Source organism: Triplophysa dalaica, chromosome 22 (genome assembly GCF_015846415.1).
Source record: "Triplophysa dalaica isolate WHDGS20190420 chromosome 22, ASM1584641v1, whole genome shotgun sequence".
In the NCBI taxonomy this organism is placed as follows: domain Eukaryota; kingdom Metazoa; phylum Chordata; class Actinopteri; order Cypriniformes; family Nemacheilidae; genus Triplophysa; species Triplophysa dalaica.
Genome location: NC_079563.1, coordinates 19435860 through 19455900, shown reverse-complemented (window position 1 = coordinate 19455900; position 20041 = coordinate 19435860). Strand labels below are relative to the sequence as shown.

General features: G+C 36.0%; 2 protein-coding genes and 1 pseudogene across 5 annotated transcripts in view; 2 read left to right on the top strand and 1 right to left on the bottom strand.

Moving 5' to 3' along the window:
• LOC130411507 (trace amine-associated receptor 13c-like) overlaps positions 1 to 15649 on the bottom strand; it is a 61785-nt gene extending 46136 nt beyond the window's left edge. Inside the window, exons 1-4 of one of the 3 annotated variants that reach the window (XM_056736171.1) lie at positions 15430 to 15649; positions 15220 to 15276; positions 14832 to 14926; positions 10604 to 11734 (exon numbers count right to left, since the gene is read on the bottom strand). In XM_056736171.1, the coding sequence (XP_056592149.1) occupies positions 10614 to 11609 (996 nt within the window). In that variant the 5' untranslated portion in view covers positions 11610 to 11734; positions 14832 to 14926; positions 15220 to 15276; positions 15430 to 15649 and the 3' untranslated portion in view covers positions 10604 to 10613. Of the gene's footprint in view, positions 1 to 10603; positions 11735 to 14831; positions 14927 to 15219; positions 15280 to 15429 lie in introns of those variants that run through there. The other 2 variants (XM_056736170.1, XM_056736169.1) reach the window with 2 other exon arrangements.
• Positions 425 to 2179, top strand: LOC130412098 (trace amine-associated receptor 13c-like; annotated as a pseudogene).
• Positions 15650 to 16375: 726 nt separating the features above from the next.
• On the top strand, positions 16376 to 18639 carry LOC130411499 (GTPase IMAP family member 7-like). 2 transcript variants are annotated; one of them, XM_056736162.1, is made up of 7 exons: positions 16392 to 16429; positions 16646 to 16717; positions 17019 to 17201; positions 17294 to 17355; positions 17444 to 17500; positions 17671 to 17784; positions 17852 to 18639. In XM_056736162.1, the coding sequence occupies exons 3-7, from the start codon at positions 17122 to 17124 to the stop codon at positions 18487 to 18489; spliced, it is 951 nt and encodes a 316-aa protein (XP_056592140.1). In that variant the 5' UTR covers positions 16392 to 16429; positions 16646 to 16717; positions 17019 to 17121; the 3' UTR covers positions 18490 to 18639. The 2 variants fall into 2 exon arrangements, with proteins under 2 accessions (XP_056592139.1, XP_056592140.1); XM_056736161.1 differs by having other exon boundaries at positions 16376 to 16429; positions 16646 to 17201.
• Positions 18640 to 20041: the final 1402 nt, after the last annotated feature.

Sequence of the window (20041 nt, the reverse complement as noted above, 5' to 3'; positions counted from 1 at the left end):
TGCATAGTAATAAACCGGCTTTGCAGAAAGCGGAAGTTTGAGACTTGCCGGGTTTGTCACAAGCCATGACTTCATCATCGAAAGTCTGTTTCGTCATTAAAAAGGCAGCAGGAAAACGGTCGGCAGCTGTAGAAAACAACAAAAGTTTTTCATTTTGACGTTTCTACATCAACTGCATCTGAGAGAGGACTTTTATGCATTATTTTACTATGACTTCCGTTTGGTACTTTTACTATTGTGCTGTCAGACATGCACATAAACAAAACTGAGAGAAAACCGGTAAAGGCGTTCACATGTAACGCGAAATCGGAGGAATGGGCAAAAAACGACCTCTGCCGACCAGGTTTTGCTTACGCCGTTAATGAACTTCCACCGATAAATAAACCCGTTTTATGCATTTACATGACTCACACATTATCAGCTTATTAAGCATAATCAAAATAAAAGTTATTTCTCATATTGAAACTGTTGAAAATACACAACAAAGTGAGTTGATCCACATATGACAGCCTCTGAACTGAATGCAATAAATCTTACATACAGGCACTGGACTAAAAATACATTAAATCAGTCATCGCTCCTAAAATGAATTCAGCGGTTCATCTTTTTAATGCTATAAATGAGTGCCTTTTTTTCTTAATCTCCTCACGTCAGGATTTGATTTCGATGGCTTACGTACGTCACTTCCCCACCGCAGAAACCAGCACAGGTTCATCAAAGCCATCAAAATTATTCATTTTTTGTTTGTTTGTTGAACACAAAGTACAAAGTATTTCTGGGAAACTAGGATGCCGAGCGTACTCAAACTCTTCATTAAGTCATTTAACAGACACTTTTTTCATTCTCTCCTTTGCTTACTCCAGCTTTAATTCTCGACTAGCATGGCCTTGTAACCTAATGGTACTACAAAGCGTGTCGACAAAATGTTACATGCTCTCCTACTTTTAAGTCGCTTTGGATAAAAGCGTCTGGCAATTGAATATATGTAAATTGAAAAAAACACTTGGGACACATCTGTTAGGAGTGTAAAGTCCGAGTAAGAAAAAAGGCATTAAAAACGACATACAAGAAAACATTATGTAGCGTCATGGGAGGGGGTTTGGCAAACTAGACCCTCAGACAAATATAAGAAACGACAGTGAGGAGACAGAAACAAACTGACATAAGAAGACGCATGGCCTATGACAGAGAGGATCATGAGACTCAATACTGCTTTCCTGCTGTTAACTCATCTTGCATCAAGACCAAACGCTCCACACTTGAATCCAACTTCATGTATGTGTTTTTTTCACTGCAGTCAGTATGTGCCGTGTTTCTGAACCTGCTGGTGATCATCTCCATCTCTCACTTCAAGAAGCTTCACACTCCAACAAACATGCTCATTCTCTCTCTGGCTGTGGCCGACATGCTCGTGGGAGTCATTGTGATGCCATTGGAGGCCATCAAACTGATCGAAGCGTGCTGGTACTTTGGAGACAGTTTCTGTAGACTGTATTCAACATGTATTGGGCTTCTCCTCTCTGCATCACTCAGTAATTTGATGTTAATTGCTGTTGATCGTTATGTTGCTGTGTGCCACCCGTTACTGTATCCACATAAAATAACAACTGCTAAAACCTTATTATGTATCTGTATATGCTAGTTTTGCTCTTCTGCTTATAATTCTGCCATTGTGTTCAGCGGCCAACTTTCTGACTCGAACAAAATGGAGGGATGTTTTGGAGAATGCACTTTCACCATTAGCTACGCGTGGAGAGTCACTGACCTGATTTTTTCCTTGTTGTTTCCTTGTAGCGTGATTATAATGTTATATTTGAGGATATTTTATGTCGCACACCAGCAAGTGAAAGTCATAAACTCTATGTTAAATGGAAAATCTGTACTGAAAGGTTCACTAAGGAGGAAGTCTGAGAGCAAGGCAGCTCTAACATTAGGACTCATTGTCACCGTTTATTTGCTTTGCTGGATTCCTTTCTTCATTTTGTCACTAACAGAAAAGGTCGAAATGATTTCTACCACAGCCATTCTATTATGGATTTTGTATGTGAACTCTGCTGTAAATCCTCTCATATATGCTTTTTTCTACCCCTGGTTTAAAATGTCAGTTAAACACATCATAACTCTTAAAATATTTCAACCAGCGTCGTCTCTGCTCAACATATTTACAGATCTGTCATGATTTGTTGTGGGAGTTGTTCAGTTCATAACAGTTTTATGGTTTATTTACTAAAACGGTCTAACACCAGGTCTACACCGGATGCGACGCGACAAGAGACAATAGATTTTCTGTAGACGCTCTGTAAGATCAACTACTGATAATGTGCACTCCAACAGATCTTTTTCTACCATTTGAGGTACGAATGTGAACTGTACATTTCTCAAGTTAAATATTTAAATTAACATACATGAAGATTAATGGTATGCGAATCACAAATGTCTCCATAGTTAACATAATGTGTTCCCGTTGCTCAGTGGAAGAGCATTGCGTTGGCAAAGCACAAGGGCCGTGGGCTCGATTCCTATGGAACACACAAACTGATAAAAACATACAGCTTTGCTAAATGCAGAAATGTGATGTAAATGTAACGTATCTCCAAATGTACTGTTTATAGAATTATGATCAGCAGTTTGTCATGTAGTTCTGCCATGAGCAAGTTTTTTTTCCACACTTAAATAACATAAAAGCCATAGATACTATATAATATGTGAATGTGTACAAACCTATACACCCTTATATCAGACACCTTGTCTTCATGCCAGAGACCATAATGATAAAGGTTTATTTTGTTATATTACATCAGTCTGTTTACTCACTCTTAACTTGTTTACACTGTGAACTCCTGGGCCGTTAAAATTAGGCATCAATTAAAGGATTCAGAAAGGAATTAATACACAAGGCCCATGTCTCACAATCTTTTATTTCATAGGCCAAAAGCTGGCACTGTTTGTCAAAGCAATTCATCTTTCTTGGGTTTTAAAAGAGCCCAATCTATCTCTTTCATTTCTTAATTAACAATACAAATTCTTCACTCTCTGTTTTTTTCACTATTTAATTGTTTTTAAACAAAATAATGATTTATTACATGAGAACTTACATTTTAAGTTACTCACCAGTAAAAGTGCACAGAATTATATATTTTTTTGAGTGTGGTGTAAACAGGACCTGAAATTTGGATTAATTCCTCAAGATTACTTATAATGGGTTTTATTAACTTTGTGGCAGACTTGTTGAAAGACTATCAAAAGACAATATATTTAATGAGCAAAACCAACGCCTAAAGTTTGGGCTACTTAATATTAGATCACTAAATCCAAAGGCAGTTATTGTAAATGAAATGATCACAGACAACAGTTTTGATATACTTTGCCTTACTGAAACCTGGCTTAAGCCAAATGATTACTTCGGTCTAAATGAGTCTACTCCACTAAGCTACAGTTATATTCATGAGCCACGTCCGGTTGGCCGAGGTGGTGGTGTTGCACGGTCTTTAGAGACTTTCTTACCGTTACTCGGAGAACAATGCATACATTTAAATCATTTGAAGTGCTTGCGTTGAACATAACTGTTCCAAATAAAAGTAGAAAACCATTGGTCTCTCTTACATTGGTTACTGTGTATAGACCCCCTGGGCCTTACACTAATTTTCTGATAGAGTTCGCAGACTTCTTATCGGATCTATTGGTTAACGTCGATAAAGTACTGATTGTTGGAGATTTTAATATCCACATAGATATTGCTAACGATCCATTAGCTGTGGCGTTTAAAGAACTGCTAGACTCTTGTGGTGTAACACAATACATCAATAGACCTACTCATCGCCTTAATCATACCCTAGACTTGATTATTTCTCACGGAGCCGATCTAACCAATATCGATATTATACCTCAAAGCGACGACGTTTCCGATCACCATCTTATAACATGTACACTGCGCACTGCAGAAATCAGTTGTATATCTCGTTATCAACAGGGTAGAACAATCACCTCAACTACTAAAGATAGAAGAACTTGCCAGATCTGACTCCTCTAATAACATTTCCAACTAATATAGAATCGCTCGATGACATGACCAGCAATATGGGCACTATTTTCTCTAATACATTAGAAGCGGTCGCACCTATGAAGTCAAAAAAGATTAATGAAAAGATCATAGCACCATGGTATAATAACACCACTCGCGCCCTAAAAAGAGAAACGCGTAAACTGGAGCGAAAATGGAAACAAACCCAATTAGAGGTCTTTAAAATTGCATGGAAAGAGAGTACAAACTGCTACAAAAAGGCTCTAAAAGCAGCAAAAGCCGAGCACTTCCGTAACCTCACTGAAAATAACAAAAACAATCCAAGGTTTTTATTTAGTACAATTGCTAAACTAACAAACAAACAGACTCCACCTGACCTGGGTATTCCGCCGCACCTTGCTAACAATGAATTCATGAAGTTTTTTACTGAGAAAATCGAAATAATACGAGACAACATAGCTAAAACCAAACCTCCAAGTGTGTCGGAAGAATTAGTTTCAACCGTCACCCAAAAAGAAAAGCTAGAGTGTTTTTCTCATATAAATCAAGAAGATTTAATTAAAATTATTGCAACATCCAAACCGACGACATGCTTATTAGACCCCATTCCGACTACTTTATTAAAAGAGTTACTACCTGCTGTAATTGAGCCCATTTGTAACATAATCAACTCGTCAATTTATCTAGGACATGTCCCAGGGCCCTTTAAGATGGCTGTAATTAAGCCTCTTGTCAAAAAAACAAACTTAGACCCCAATGAACTTGGAAGCTACAGACCGATTTCAAATCTCCCGTACTTGTCTAAAATACTAGAAAAAGTAGCGTCAACTCAACTGTGTACCTTCCTACAAAATAATGACATGAACGAAAAGTTTCAGTCTGGCTTCAGACCGCATCATAGCACTGAAACTGCGCTCGTTAGAATTACAAATGACCTCCTTATTGCATCAGATAAAGGTAACATCTCACTCTTAGTCCTGCTTGACCTTAGTGCTGCTTTCCATACTGTAGATCATAAAATACTACTAGATCGTTTACACAATTATATCTGTATTAAGGGACAGGCACTGCAATGGTTCAGATCTTACTTAACAGACAGATATCAATACGTCCATTTAAATGGGAAATCGTCAAATCTTACGCAAGTAAATTATGGATTACCTCAGGGATCGGTTTTAGGACCCTTGCTTTTCTCCATATACATGCTGCCCCTCGGCAACATTATTAGAAAACATGGAATTAGCTTCCACTGTTATGCAGATGATACTCAGCTATATATCTCATCAAGACCAGATGATTCCTTGAAGCTATCCAAACTGGCAGAGTGCATCGAGGACATAAAACATTGGATGACTAGAAATTTCCTCCTTTTAAACTCTAGCAAAACAGAAATATTACTTATAGCACCAAAATCAAGTAAACAGAATATCTCCGATTACAGCCTACAAATTAAAAGCTGCACTTTTACTCCAACAAATACAGTTAAAGACCTAGGCGTTATATTAGACGGCAACCTGTCATTTAAAAATCACATCTCAAATATCACAAAAACAGCCTTCTTCCACCTTAGAAATGTTGCCAAATTACGAAATAGTTTATGTGTTGCAGACGCAGAAAAGCTTATTCATGCATTTGTGACCTCACGGCTTGACTATTGTAATGCTCTACTTAGTGGTTGTCCTGTATCATCAATAAACAAACTACAGTAAGTTCAGAATGCAGCTGCCAGAGTTCTTACTAGGTCAAGAAAATACGATCACATAACCCCAGTTTTATCATCGCTTCACTGGCTACCGATTAAGTATCGTATTGACTTTAAAATTATTTAATTACTTACAAAACCTTAAACGGTTAAGCACCTACTTACTTAACCGAGCTTTTATCACGTTACAACCCATCACGCTCTCTAAGATCTCAAAACTTAGGACTTTTGACAACACCTAGAAAATCAAAATCCACCAAACGGGGACGAGCATTCTCATACGTAGCACTCAACTCAACTCAACTTTATTTATATAGCGCTTTTGACAATTTTCATTGTTACAAAGCAGCTAAACTCTGGAATAGCCTTCCTGATACTATTCGAGGGTCAGACACACTCTCCCAATTTAAATCTAGATTAAAGACACATCTTTTCAGCCAAGCTTTCACTTAATGCATAGTTAATGAACAGCAGCTACGCTAATTATTCTCTTTATTCTCTTTCCGCCGCATCCCGAGGTAGGAAGAAGTTCCACCATGTCCAGGTGACCGACAGATGCCCATCCCCAATTTGAGATTACGCCAGCTACAGCTGCAGACTGACTGACCATCCCAGCTCCATCTAAGGCAATTCCACCACCAGCCAAGAGAAATATGACCATCGGACCATCCCAGCTCAGACCACTACATCCCCAACCAAGAGCAAAAGACGGACTATTTGTCTTATTAATGCTGAAGTTACAATATTTGGTATTAAATGCTAAACTAAAATCACATGTCAACAGTTTGAGTGCAGCTATGACACGTCAGAGGGGATCTGGCCCTCCCGGTTGAGCCTGGTTTCTCCCGAGGTTTTTTTCTCCATTAATCAATCATTGGAGTTTGGGTTCCTCGCCACAGCAGGGCAGTGTTGGCCTGCTCACCGGGAGACTGCATTCATTCATTTATTTATTTAATTAGAAATTAGATATTATTTATTAGAATGATCTTACTCGTTGTATAAATACTATGCACTGTGCTGTGTTTTAACTTTTCTGTTTTTCCTGTTTGCCCCTGTAAAGCTGCTTTGAAACAATACACATTGTGAAAAGGGCTATATAAATAAACTTGAATTGAATTGAATTTAACTATCAGGCTCTATTATCTCTACTATCAGGCTCTATTCTACCTCTATAAATGAACACAAAGAAAGACATTTGGAAGAATGTTAGTCATTTTCAGTTCCTGGAGATCATTGACCGCCATAGAAGGAAGAATTAAATGGTAGTCAAAGGTGCCAAAATAACTCATTATGTGTTCAACAGAATGAATAATAAAAAAATCCTACTTTGGTAGTGGATGATGTCCCAGAACTGAAAATAACCAAAATTCTTCCAAATATCTTTCCCTGTGTTCATTGGAACAAATACATATATACAGGTTTGAAACAACCTGAGGGTGTTAATTACAGATTTTTCATTTTTGGGTGAACTATGCCTTTTAGTAAAATAATATATTTGTTTATAAATCAAACAGATTAGGGCTGCAACTAACGATTATTTTAATAATCGATTAATCTGTCTATTATAATTTTTTTCGATTAAGCGATGAATAGGATAAAAACAAAAACCAAGGAAAGCATTCATTTCCAACCCTTTATTCAAAAACAGAACTAAAATCTTTAGAAACTGCACAAACATGTTGCTCCTTGAACATCCCTGAGCTGTTATAATAATAATAAAATAAAATAAAAATGGACTAACACAAAAAACATACACATCTGCCAAATATATAGACTTGTTTTTGAAATAAAGTCCCACCTGAGCTGCCAGAACAATAAATAATTTATAAAAAATAAAGAACAATACAAATCAGAAAAATTAACAGGATTTGTTTGAATGTCAGAACTTGTTCTCTACACTACACTGCAGACACACACTCACAGATGCAGACACTCGCAGACGCACACACTCGCAGACGCATACACTTTTGCAGACGCACACACTCACAAACTCTCACACTGACACACACACACACTCTCTCTCAAGTTCACTTGAAGCTTATTCATTAAATTATTACCATCATCGTAGTAAGTGTAAGGTTAATTTATACACCACATTTAAACACAGCTTAAGATGACCAAGTGCTATAAAAGAACTTTAAAATTAAATAAAAAAGTACAACACACAAATATATTTGTCAATAATAACCTATATGGGACAAAGCACAGAATATACACTGCAAAAATTGCTTTTATAAGAAATGATGTCTTGTTTTCTGAAAAAACACCTCAAAATAAAGTGATTGTTTGCTTAAAACAAGCTAAATAATCTGCCAATGGGGAACGAAAAATAATCTTAATGAGATATAATTTCAAACAGAAGTTTTAAGCATCACTTTTAAGCCATTTTTCTTGTCTAGTAATCTTGATTTTGGAATTTTTTAGATATTTGGACTGGAAACTTATATATTGAAACTGGAAAAGAAAAGCTTTTTTTGCAGTGTAGCTATGCATGACAACAGATTGATAAATGAATGGTTCAAAAAAGGCTAGTGAATAAAAACGTGTCTTTATTCTTGCAATGCAAAGTGCAAAGTAACTATACCCCCCCTGCTTTACTACTGTTAACTATTAACGAGCTAACGCTAATTTGTCATGCTTGTCAAGCTGGATAACGAGTAAACACCAACACCAGGGACATTACGTTCCTCACTTCGAAACGCAAGAAAAGAAGGATTCTGTTGTGATTTAACCTGCTGTTGAACTCCCTTCCTCCTCATCAAAGACTCCAACATGTTTGCGTTTCAGGTGCTGGATCATTGCTGTGGTGCCGCCATTCCATGTCGCTTTAGCATATTTTGCAGTTAACACACTTTTTCTGTTTATTTAGTGTGAAATGCTCCCGCACCTATGATGACTTGGGTTGTGCGGATTTCTCTGCCTGTCTATGAGGCGCCGAACTCTGCTAGCATCAGTGTTCACTCCGCTCCGCGCTCAAATAAAGTTATTTTTAAATAATCAAACGACTCCTAATCGCACGACACAACGAATCGAGTATGAAATTCATGCCAACTCTTTTAGTAATCTATTTTAATCTATTTAATCGATTCGTTGTTGCAGCCCTAAAACAGATCTCTTCCCCCCATTAACTCCCGTCGTGGGGAAAAGATTCAATGGGAGTCAAATGGGGGTTAGATTTGTTTGCTTACTGACATTCTTACAAATACCTTCCTTTGTGTTCAGCAGAACAAAATAAATTGCACAGATTTGGAACAAATTGAGGGCTAGTAAATGATGACAGAATTTTCATTTTTGGATGAACTATCCCTTTAAGTAAAATAATATCTTCAGTATACTGTATTAATCACAGACCATATTTATGGGAAATATGACAAAGAAGAACTTTTTCAAAATGCAAGACATGCTCACTTTAGAAAGTAAACAGAAGACCCTCAGCTTGCTATTGTAGGAATGTCTAAATAGAAAATCTGAGAGCAACACTGTGACCAGATCATCATTGTGACAGTCCATCTGATTTGCTGGATTCTATTCCACATACTGTAGTTTCTACATCACAAAACACGGTCACTGCCATCATATCAAACTGTCTAACATGGACCCTATACTATATAACTCCAGTCATCTTGTTTAGGCTATATTTTTGGTTGTAAATTCACACCAACTAAAGGAAAAGAGTGTTACCTTTTTATCATTAATAAAAATGTATTCTGTTCTGTGTATCACGTTTTAGAACACCACCATTAGCGTTATATTATATAATTATTTAATTTGATGTACTGATACTTCTTTATATTTTCCTAGTATATGCGAACATTGCTATAGCCTGACAACAACATTCAAGGGAAAGTTCACCCAAAATTAAAATTCTGTCAAACCTGTATAATTTATAAGATAAGATATTTGTAAGAATGTCAGTAACCAAACAGATCTCATGCCCCATTAACTGCCATAGTGGGGAAAATAAATACTATGGGAGTCAAATGGGGGTGAGATCCACTTTTTTACTGACTTTCTTACAAATATCATCCTTTGTATTTAGCAAAACAAAAAAATGACACAGATTTGGAACAATCTGAGAGTGAGTAAATAATGACTTTTCATTTTTGGGCGACCTTTAACCTATTTTTATGAGTTGGTCTTCTGATTCCAAGGTACCTATGTCTGGAGTCTGGAGACTTTTCTGCCTTATTGATATGAAACTTTGGTCAAAAGCTAAATTTCACGACTGTTTTGATTGTTATGTTTGTCTTTGCCTAAAAAACGATTATAACAAAGGTGAGGGCCCCAGAGTCCATCCTTATATCTTTTTGATTCACAAAAATCAAACAAAACTATTCAGATTCTATGACGACAGGCGGTACATTTAATAACACGAGCAATAAAAAAAAGAAAGAAATCCCGCACAGTTATTCTTAAGGGGATTTCTATAATGTTAATACCTTCAAACAAAACCTCTCTTTTTTAATGAATGTTTTTAAGTTAAAAACATTGACAGACCATATAAAATGCTTTAGCATTTTGACAACAGATCCTTACAATTGATGGTAAGAAAATAAAACACACAAAAATTTGTCAAGAATAAAGATCAGACCAACTATGCTTCATTTAAATATCTGTATTTTTTCTTTACAATATTCTTGTCATTGTAACATTACACGTGTTACATTTACGTCTTCTTTTCTTTACCAGCAAAGGAAACTTTATTTTTAATATAGTTCTGTTAAAGTTCTGTTAATGGAGTCTATATAACGTACAAATACAGATGCTTCGTAGTGAGGATATGTTCATTAGAGAGTTTATATACACAGCCTCCATCCTTCAATTGATAAGAAAGTGCTTAATACGAGAATTCTACTCCATTTAGAGACAGGGGGCTTACATTGAGGTTGATCATTTCTCTTCATGGAACAGATTGAAATATTCTGATGATGGTTCCAATATTTTCAGAGTCAGAATATATTTTGCTGATATTCTAAACCATCGATAAAACATAGCATAGAGAAGTGGGTTCATACAGGAATTCATGCACAATACCCAATACATTACATTAATAACAAGCGAATCACCCGTGTCTTGCCCAAGAGTAAGAGCAGCTATATAGTATGGTATCCAACACAGAATATAAACCATAACGACGACCCCTAAAGTTTTGGCAGCCTTCTTTTCAGATCTGGCCTTTTTTTCTAAGACCATGTTTGAATTCGCAGCCTGATGTTTTGCCACAAAGCAGATTTTCATGTATAAAGAAATGATTACAGAACAAGGTATCACTAACGTTACCAAGACGTCTGTTATTAAATATCCCAACTTAATAAAAAGTATACATTCTCCAACACATGTGTGGTTTTTCCCTTGTGAGATGAAAGACTCATTCAAGAGAACAAAACAATATACAGAGGAAAACAACCAGTTCACAATAATAGAAAGAACGGCTCTGTTGGTAGTGACCCTCGTTGGGTATCGCAAAGGGTCATTCACAGCGATATATCGATCAATGGATATAAAAATCAAATTGCCAAGAGATGCTGTCACAACCACATAGAAAATTAGAGGAAATATTGCGCAAAATACTTCTCCAAAGAACCAGCACGGCTCGATCAGTTTGATGCCCTGAACGGGCATGAGAATCATTCCCACAATCAGATCGGCAACAGCCAGAGAGAGAATGATCAGGTTGGTTGGAGTGTGAAGTTGCTTGAAGTGAGAGATGGAGATGATCACCAGCAGATTCAGAAACACGGTTAACACAGACATCATCGAAATGAAAATGTACACAAAAATGTACTCAGCGTCAGGTTTAAAATTTTTGGTACATGACAAATTATTGTTTGGAAAGCAGTAACGGATTGTTTCGTTGTTCGCATGGACTGCTCCCAAGTTAGACATTTCCACGGTGGATCAGATTTGAAGAATGCACTTCATCAAAGTGTGCGTCATCTGCAAACCATTCTCTTTAAGGATGCTCGGTTTGCCCTCCTGGTCCTTATCACTGACATGTCTCAGTTTTATACCTATGGAAAGCACAGCAACCACCCTATTCAACGCAAGACATCATTATTCAGCGTTCATCCAACCCACAAGTTAATTATTCATAGACCTGGTAAATCTGAACTATACAATAATAAGTAACTGAATCCAACGACATTTTACATTTTGCACATTACAAAGTCTAGACTGACACATTGTGGAAGATTTGATTAAGCTTTTACTAAAAAGACATTTAGTATTTAATACAATTGAACACAGAAAAGTGTCTTCTAGTTATTTAGATCCACTGTCACTAATTAAATATTAATGACATTGATGACTCCCTTGAAATCATAAATAGATATTAATATTAGGAATGCATCGATATGTACATTTGGTTCCCTATCGATAACGTGAGATTGCGTTACCTGTTAAGTCTTTAACGTAAAAAGCTGATTACCGATATATTGGCCGATATACACAGTATATAAATATTAAAGAGTAGGCTACATAAATAGGGATTTTTAATTTAGTTTATGGAGTGTCCAACAACAATTTTATGTACATAGAAGGTGTAAAACACTATTATTTCGTTATAATAGGCAGTTATTCTTACCTCACTTCTTGACTGACTCTCAAATGAATCGTTCCGGGATTCATCTGTCTAATCTGGTCTACCGCAAATGAGGATCATGATCTACAGTGATTGGGGGAGAAGTTTTTGGCAGGCAGTCCAAGCAAAACATAGGCGGGGACTTCATGTTGTGACGTAAATCTGCGCGGTTGGCGAATCAGACTAGGGACGAATCGTTTGCGTGATTCGGAGTCGACTCCCTTTTTTCCAAGCCAATAACTTTGTTATTCATTCAACTTCGGATTTATAACTTGCCAGACTGCTTACTTTCATACACGGCAACATTACACACTGCACGAAATGTCAATTTCATGATCTCATGTTATTTTCTCTTTAAGAATAAGACATGTTCTGAGCCTGGAAACAAAAGGAAAAAAGTAGACAACTGCTTCTGTTTTACAACATTAACTGCAAAAAACTTTGTAACATTTAGTTCTTCTTTCCGAAGATCATGTATCAAGCCTACATTACACTGTAGTCAAAGAGTTTGTTTAATAAAACAAATGATACATATTCTTCCAATGCAACCCGAAGGTGTTCTCAATAGCCTCAAGACTAACAGGTCTTTCAGACAGCAAAACACAAAGTGTGTTTGTCCTGATAATTTACACATTCATAAATATCTACATACTGTACATATATCAACAATGTTTTGCTAAACTTTCATGTAGCTCAGTGGTTAGAGCATGGTGCTAGCAACGCCAAGGTCATAAATTCAATCCCAGGGATTGCACATACTCGAATACAAATGTATAGTATCATGCAATGTAAGTTACAATGCGTAAATGTAAGTGATTGATCACGACAGAAAGACAGTACTGTATTTTAACCTGAAGTGCTCCAATCCTAAAAATGTATTCATAATTTATTGGCTTAAATATATCTACCTAATTTTATTATTGGGCCTATACGATTACATAAAAAAAAATCCATTTACCGGCTGACACCCATATATGGCCAATAATATATTGCGCATCCCTAAGAAATACACACTTGAAATTGAAATTACACACCACACATGGTCAAAACACGTACCTGAAGAAAACAACACACTAAACCTGTCACGATGAGACAGATCCAAAGCCTTCACTTTCTTCCATGGTTTCCAACTACAAGATTTCTGATCAACATTCCAGTTTATGCCAGCACAGCAGTGTCGCGGAGATGCTCAAGACTAATAATAAGGGCCATCAGTAACCATGACTTTAACACAAAGTCAAACTTTAGCGATATTCTCACCCATTCAAAAGACACTGACGCCAAATACCAGATCGCAGAGATAACATTAAAAAACTGATAACTGAGACTACAGAACCAGGCCATAAACCAAATAAATACAGTAAAAAATTAGTAAATGCTAAAATCAGATAAATTTTACTTAAATATATTAAGGAGAAAAGTAAACTGAAAGTAACTGAATCTACTCAAAATTGAGGTAACAATTTGCACTCAATTAGATTGAGAAGGTTTTATTCTTTATTATTTATGGTGACATCAAATTAAACTTAATTGACTGTTAATTGTCAAAAGGGGTTTTGTAGACATTAGTTATTTGGACAATTAAAAATAATTGATGTGATCTGTCTCTGACCATTTTTAGGAAAATTCAAGATTTCCTGAATAATTCATATTTATTGATAATTGTTCAGTTTTTATTATTCATAAGTAGTAGATGAAAGGTTGTCGGTTATAAAAACTTATATTACAAAAAATTTAAAAGCAATTAATATTAAGAACATTGGGGTAGACTTTAACTAATTTCTTTGTGTGTCATGACTCATAGCTAATAAATTTAGGTACTCTTTACTTAAAAATATAGAATAAAATCTACTCAATCTAATTGAATGCAAATTGTTACCTAAACTGTATTGAGTAGATTCAGTAAACTCGCATATAGTTTACTTTGCCAACTTTAATTAGTGAATGACTGTTTTTGCGTTTTCCTTATCAAATGAATAGATAAAAAAGTTGTTACTTGCACATAAATGTATAACAAAATGATCTTTACCTATGTTTTCTCTTTCACAAGACAAAGAAGTGGCAGTTTTGTGTATTTCACAGTTTACACAAATTCCAAGCATTCTGGGGTAATGCTAAACACTCCCAATGGGAATGAATGGATCCACAATCCCCGCGACAGCTTTGGTGCATCAGGCCGAGTCTGTTTATTTCACACCTTTGATTGTTGGGCTTCAACATCATGTTTAATTGGAGATTATTCTCAAAGGCAAAACGGTTGTGACAAGGGCTAATAGCGTCTCTGGTGACTTTGGTGCTATATTTCATCAGATAAATAAAGTATTGTGATAGACCTGCTGATTGCTCACAAAACACTTTGAACTTTGACTCTCCTCTGTTCTTTACACCTGGCGTCCATGTTGGTGTAGTTTGACGTTTAAATCAAACAACATTTTACTTCAAGATTATGATCTGCTAACAATTTGTGTTTGTTTTCTGTTGGCAAACACAAATACTTTCTCCTTAACGTGTATAAATTCTGCACTTACTTGTTTCTTTGGCCTAAGAAGCAAAGTCACTGTGGAAATCTGTGTGGTTTGTTGAGAAACAGCCGACATGAGTAATAGATTGAATGCAGAGAATTCTGTTGCACAATAAAAAGAAAAGACGATGAATAAACCAGAATCAAAATGTCCTTAACAATGAATCCAATGGAAGAAAATCTCTGAGATTTACATCAACAGAGCATGTATGCTAAACCCTATTAATATTCTATATTTCCACATTTTTGTAATCTATACATTAACAGTACTTCTATCTTTTCAGCGTTTCGGACATGTTAAATCACTTAAGTAAAAAGTACATGGTAATAATTCATAAATTATTTTAAAATATGTTTACACAAAATACCACAAATTATAATCTTGAGGTACATACCGTATTGTCCATGTAGCTCGTGACAGCCAAACCTTATTTACACGATAACCGTTACACCTGCTTAAGGTTTAATAACTCGACATTAATGGCCAATATTCGGTAAACAACATTATTGAAATACTTAAATAAAAATACACCGCATCTCTGAATGCAGAAATGTGCTAAAATGATTTTATGTGCCGTAAAATAGCAGAATATCAATTTACTAACCGCTGAGGAGACTTTCTCCCCTCGTTGTTCACGCGCACAAGAAACTCAAACCCAGCGCGAGACCAAAGTACTCGATTACCAATGACACAATTAACAAAATGACCTCAAAGTTGCACGAAGCAATTATGCGACTCAAAAAAATGTTTGTTAAAAAGTAGTTTTATTAAAGTATAACGAGACTTTTGAGTCATTTAGTTTGGCCTAGAAAACAAGCTTTTGTTCTAATCTACAACTTGTAAGGCCGGAGTCGCCACCTAACGGGCGCATGTTGAAATTACATACTGTGACCTTGATCAGCACAGATAAATAAAACGAGATTATAACTGAACTTTAATATGAGTTTAAAGTGAAAAAGTTGTGGATATTTGTACACAGATAGGAACAATAAAGTTATGAAAAGATCGAAATAAAAACAGTTCAAGTAAATTATGTATTTGAGCATATACATAAAAAATAAAAAAATGGAATGACACAAAGTTAACTTTATGAGAATTATACTGTGACAAAAAGAAAAATAGTAAATAGATCAAAACTATTCTATAATTAGCCAATCATAAATAGGAACTATTATTCCCCTATAATTCTACACCTAACTTTAAACATTTAGACATCATCTCAGGTTAATTTAGTAAATGTGCGTCATATTCTATATGATTTTTTCCAGTTTTCACTTTTGTCACTGCTATCTCTACTAATGTATATACTTTATGTGATGTACATGAAAAATTGTGTAAAACACCAAAACACATGAATTGAGTCAAACATCATGCCTTTCAGATCAAACGGTTTTCAAGATCATTTCGAAAAAGCATTTCATTCGAGTGACCCTTAACCTTTGAACGGTACTGTTTGTTCCAAGATATACCGTGACTGCATGTATGTGTTCCACCCATTCACTATAAAATACACAAACATACTTTTACTTTCATCTACTGCAGACGATGTACTGCATTCTTCACTGAGCTCCTCTGAGCACACGTTGATTTCAGTATGGCACAAGGTAAGTTTTGTGAGCGTTTATTTTTTTATGTAAATGTACAAATGAAGTTCAAAAGTGAAGAATATGTAGAACAAAGCTGAGTGTGTTTCAGGGCTCACTGACAAGTTTTTCAAGCTGAGCTGAAAGTGACTTTAGCTTAGCTCACAACAGCAGTCTGTAGTGTATATATAAATATTGAATAATATATCTTATCTATTTTTGTGGGCTTCATTACAGGGCATGAAAACGTAGGCGAGTTTCGTGAAAAAGACGATATCACAATTCTTCTGCTTGGGACAGACGACAAGTGTAAGTGTTTGGTGGGAAATAAAATAATTCAGTTGGACCATTTCCATCCAGGACCTTCCTTATATCAAGAAATATCCCTGGAGTTGCAAGACGGCGTGGTAACTGTTATTAATATCCAGAAACAACCTTATCAGTCATTTCAAAAGATTGAGAAATGTAGAAATTCATCATCTGAGCACCAGTGTATAGTATTTGTCCTGCAGCCTGACTGTGTTACTCAGTGGGATGTGGAGTTATTTCAAGATTTTCAGAGGAATTTTGGAAAGAAAATGTTGCAAAACATGATAGTACTTCTTTTCAGCGATAAAAATAAGAGATCAGCAAAGCCAGGCACTGAAACAGATCATTACCTGCAATACATTGTCCAACAATGCCGGGGAAAAGCTTGTGATTTTAACACAAATATGGAGTCAAAAGACTTGATGAAACGACTGATGAAATGCTGGAAAATTGGGCCTCAGATGCAAATAAACAAGCACGAAAGGTAAGATGAAACAATTGAAGGAATCAGATGCTGTTCTTTCTCAAATGAAGCTCTTGGCCTGAGATCTTGATTCATTTTCTTTTCAATTGCAGATCCCACAGGCACACAATTGCACAGAATGAGCGGGAAGCAATAATACAAAAACTTGTTTCAGGTAATATCCATCATAAAATTATAGTCAATCATTTTAAGAACAAATTTACCCTGTCATAAAATCTCCAAAACCCACTTTTCCTCTGCAGGGGCTGCAGCTGGTCCCAGCAATTCTGCCCACAGACAGGAAAGATCCAGAACAAGTGGTATTCTATTCTACATAACATTACATTGTACTGCATGTTATGTTATGTTATGTTATGTTATATGTCATGTCATGTTGTTTGTTATGTTAAGTTGTATGTTATGTCACAGTATGTGTTACTTTATGTCATGTTATGTCATGTGTTATTGTCCATTTTTTAAACTCCTGCAGGGCAGCGGCGGAATAAATCATTCAGTATGAGACATATTGGATTGACTCTCCGTGCCCGCTTGTCCTCTACAGGGGCTGCAGCTCATCCAAGCATCTCGGACAATAGGACAGATGGTATACAAATCTCTATTCTATTATATTCTATTCCATAGCATTTAATCATTTTGATTTGATGATTTAGAACGAGACCTCACTAGGACCGACACCATGACTATTGTGCTGCTGGGACAGACAGGAAGTGGGAAGAGTGCTACAGGAAACACCATCCTGAGAAAGACTCATTTTGAATCTCGCGCCAGTTCTGTGCCAGTAACGCAGATGTGTCAGATGGCAGAGGCAACCATTTGCGGACAAAATATCAGGGTCATAGACACTCCAGATTTCTTTTATGAAGGCCTAAGAGACCAGCACAAACACATAAGAAGGTGTCTAGAGCTCTCTCAGCCTGGGCCTGATGCGTATGTACTGGTCATGGAGCTCGGCCGTTTCACAGATGGAGAGAGACTGATAGTTCGCAATATACAGAGAGTGTTTGGCGAGGATGCTGTGAGAGAAATCATCATTCTGTTTACAGGGAAAGAGAAACTAGGAGAAAAAACGGTGTCAGACTACATTACAAATACTAATCCCCACCTGCAGGAGCTGGCCCGCATCTGTGGGTCCAGATGTCTTGCGTTTAACAACAATGATCGCAAGGATCGACAGTTTCAGACACTGCTAGAGATGGTTTCAGAAATGAAGAGACAAAACGGATGTACTGACATCTGTGTACCTCACCCCCAAAAGGAATCCTCAAAAAAAGATTGCACAATCATGTAAACTAACTAAATATGGGGTCAGTTTTGGTCTAGTGGTTAGAGAGTTGGACTCGTAGTCTGAAGGGCGGCGGTTCAATTCTCAGTGCTATCAGGAAATGACAGAAGTGCCCTTGAGCAAGACACCTTACCCCTGTTTGCTCTGCAGTGATAGCTGCCCACTGCACCCTACTTGTAAGTCGCTTTGGATAAAAGCGTCTGCCAAATGAGTAAATTTAAATATGAAAAATTAAATTATAAATCAAATTTTCTTTGAAAATCAAATCAAATTTTAACCTTAATGTTGTGAATCATGTCAATATTGTGAATTTCAATTAAATATTTTTATGGGAATCCCGCATGTGTACTATGTGGTCATTCATTTAAAAGTGAAAAAATGTAAAAATGAACGACAATCTTACCTGTTGAAGATGGTCAGGATTTTACATGAGAGAATGTGGTCCTACAGGTCTAGATTCTTGTTTTAGTGCTTCAAGGAACACTTCAAAGTTTCTGCTCGTAAATGTTAATGTCACTTGTTATTTTGAGTTTCTTCCTTATAAGAAATATTGTTGTGAGTTTCTTCCTGATGAGAACTATAAAGAGAATGTGCTTGATAAGAGAGGGTGTAATGATTGATGTCTAGTTCAGAGGGTATTTTGGGACGTTCTTCTTCATTAAACCCGCTCAGTAAGTCATACTGCATTATGTAAACAGGAACAGGGGTGTTTCTAAGCATTACAAAGCATTTTATGTCTTATTTTCTTGCACAAATATCTTATACTTCTTAAATCAAAATTAACTTGACAATGTAAATGATTTCAGACATTTAGTCTTGCTTTATGAAAGAAAATATAAGAAATAGGTTTCTGTTTCAAACAAGCAAAAACATATGTGTATGGGGTAAAGAATAAACTTGAATTTACTCTTTTCTTAAGAATGAATTCTTCTTAACCCACTGGCAGATTGTTTTGCTTATAGTTTGTAGTATAAATGATTTATCTTAACATGATGTGAACACAAAAATCTCTTGAGCAGATCATACAACAGTGTCTTCATATCTCAATCCTTGTTGTCTTACATCTCATAAGTAGTTAAATGCCTTTATATTTTACAAAAATCATGTTTTTTATTATGTTATCAAAATTTCTTGTGTTAGTTGTTTTTTTTATGGCTTTAATAAAAAAACTGCAGTTTTATTGATATTAATTGGAATGCACAATAAAAAACATGATTTTTAGAAACAGAGTTACCTCATTTTGGAACCAAACTCTCCATACATTTAGAAAATATAATCTGCAAATAATCTGTTTAAACAGCATGGTTCATAACCAAGAGCCAGTTAAACAACCTTAGCCGTTCAGAAAGTTCATTCAAGAAAGTTGGCTTTCCCTTAGCTCAGTGATTGGCACTAGCAATGTCAAGGGTTTGATCTCAGGGATTGCACATACTCGTGTACAAATGCAATATAAATCGCTTTGGATAAAAGTAAATGTAATGTCAAAATGCAAAGTATCCCACTTTACTCCATGACAAAAGACATCACTGTATTGATTAAAGTTTGAACAAAAACTACA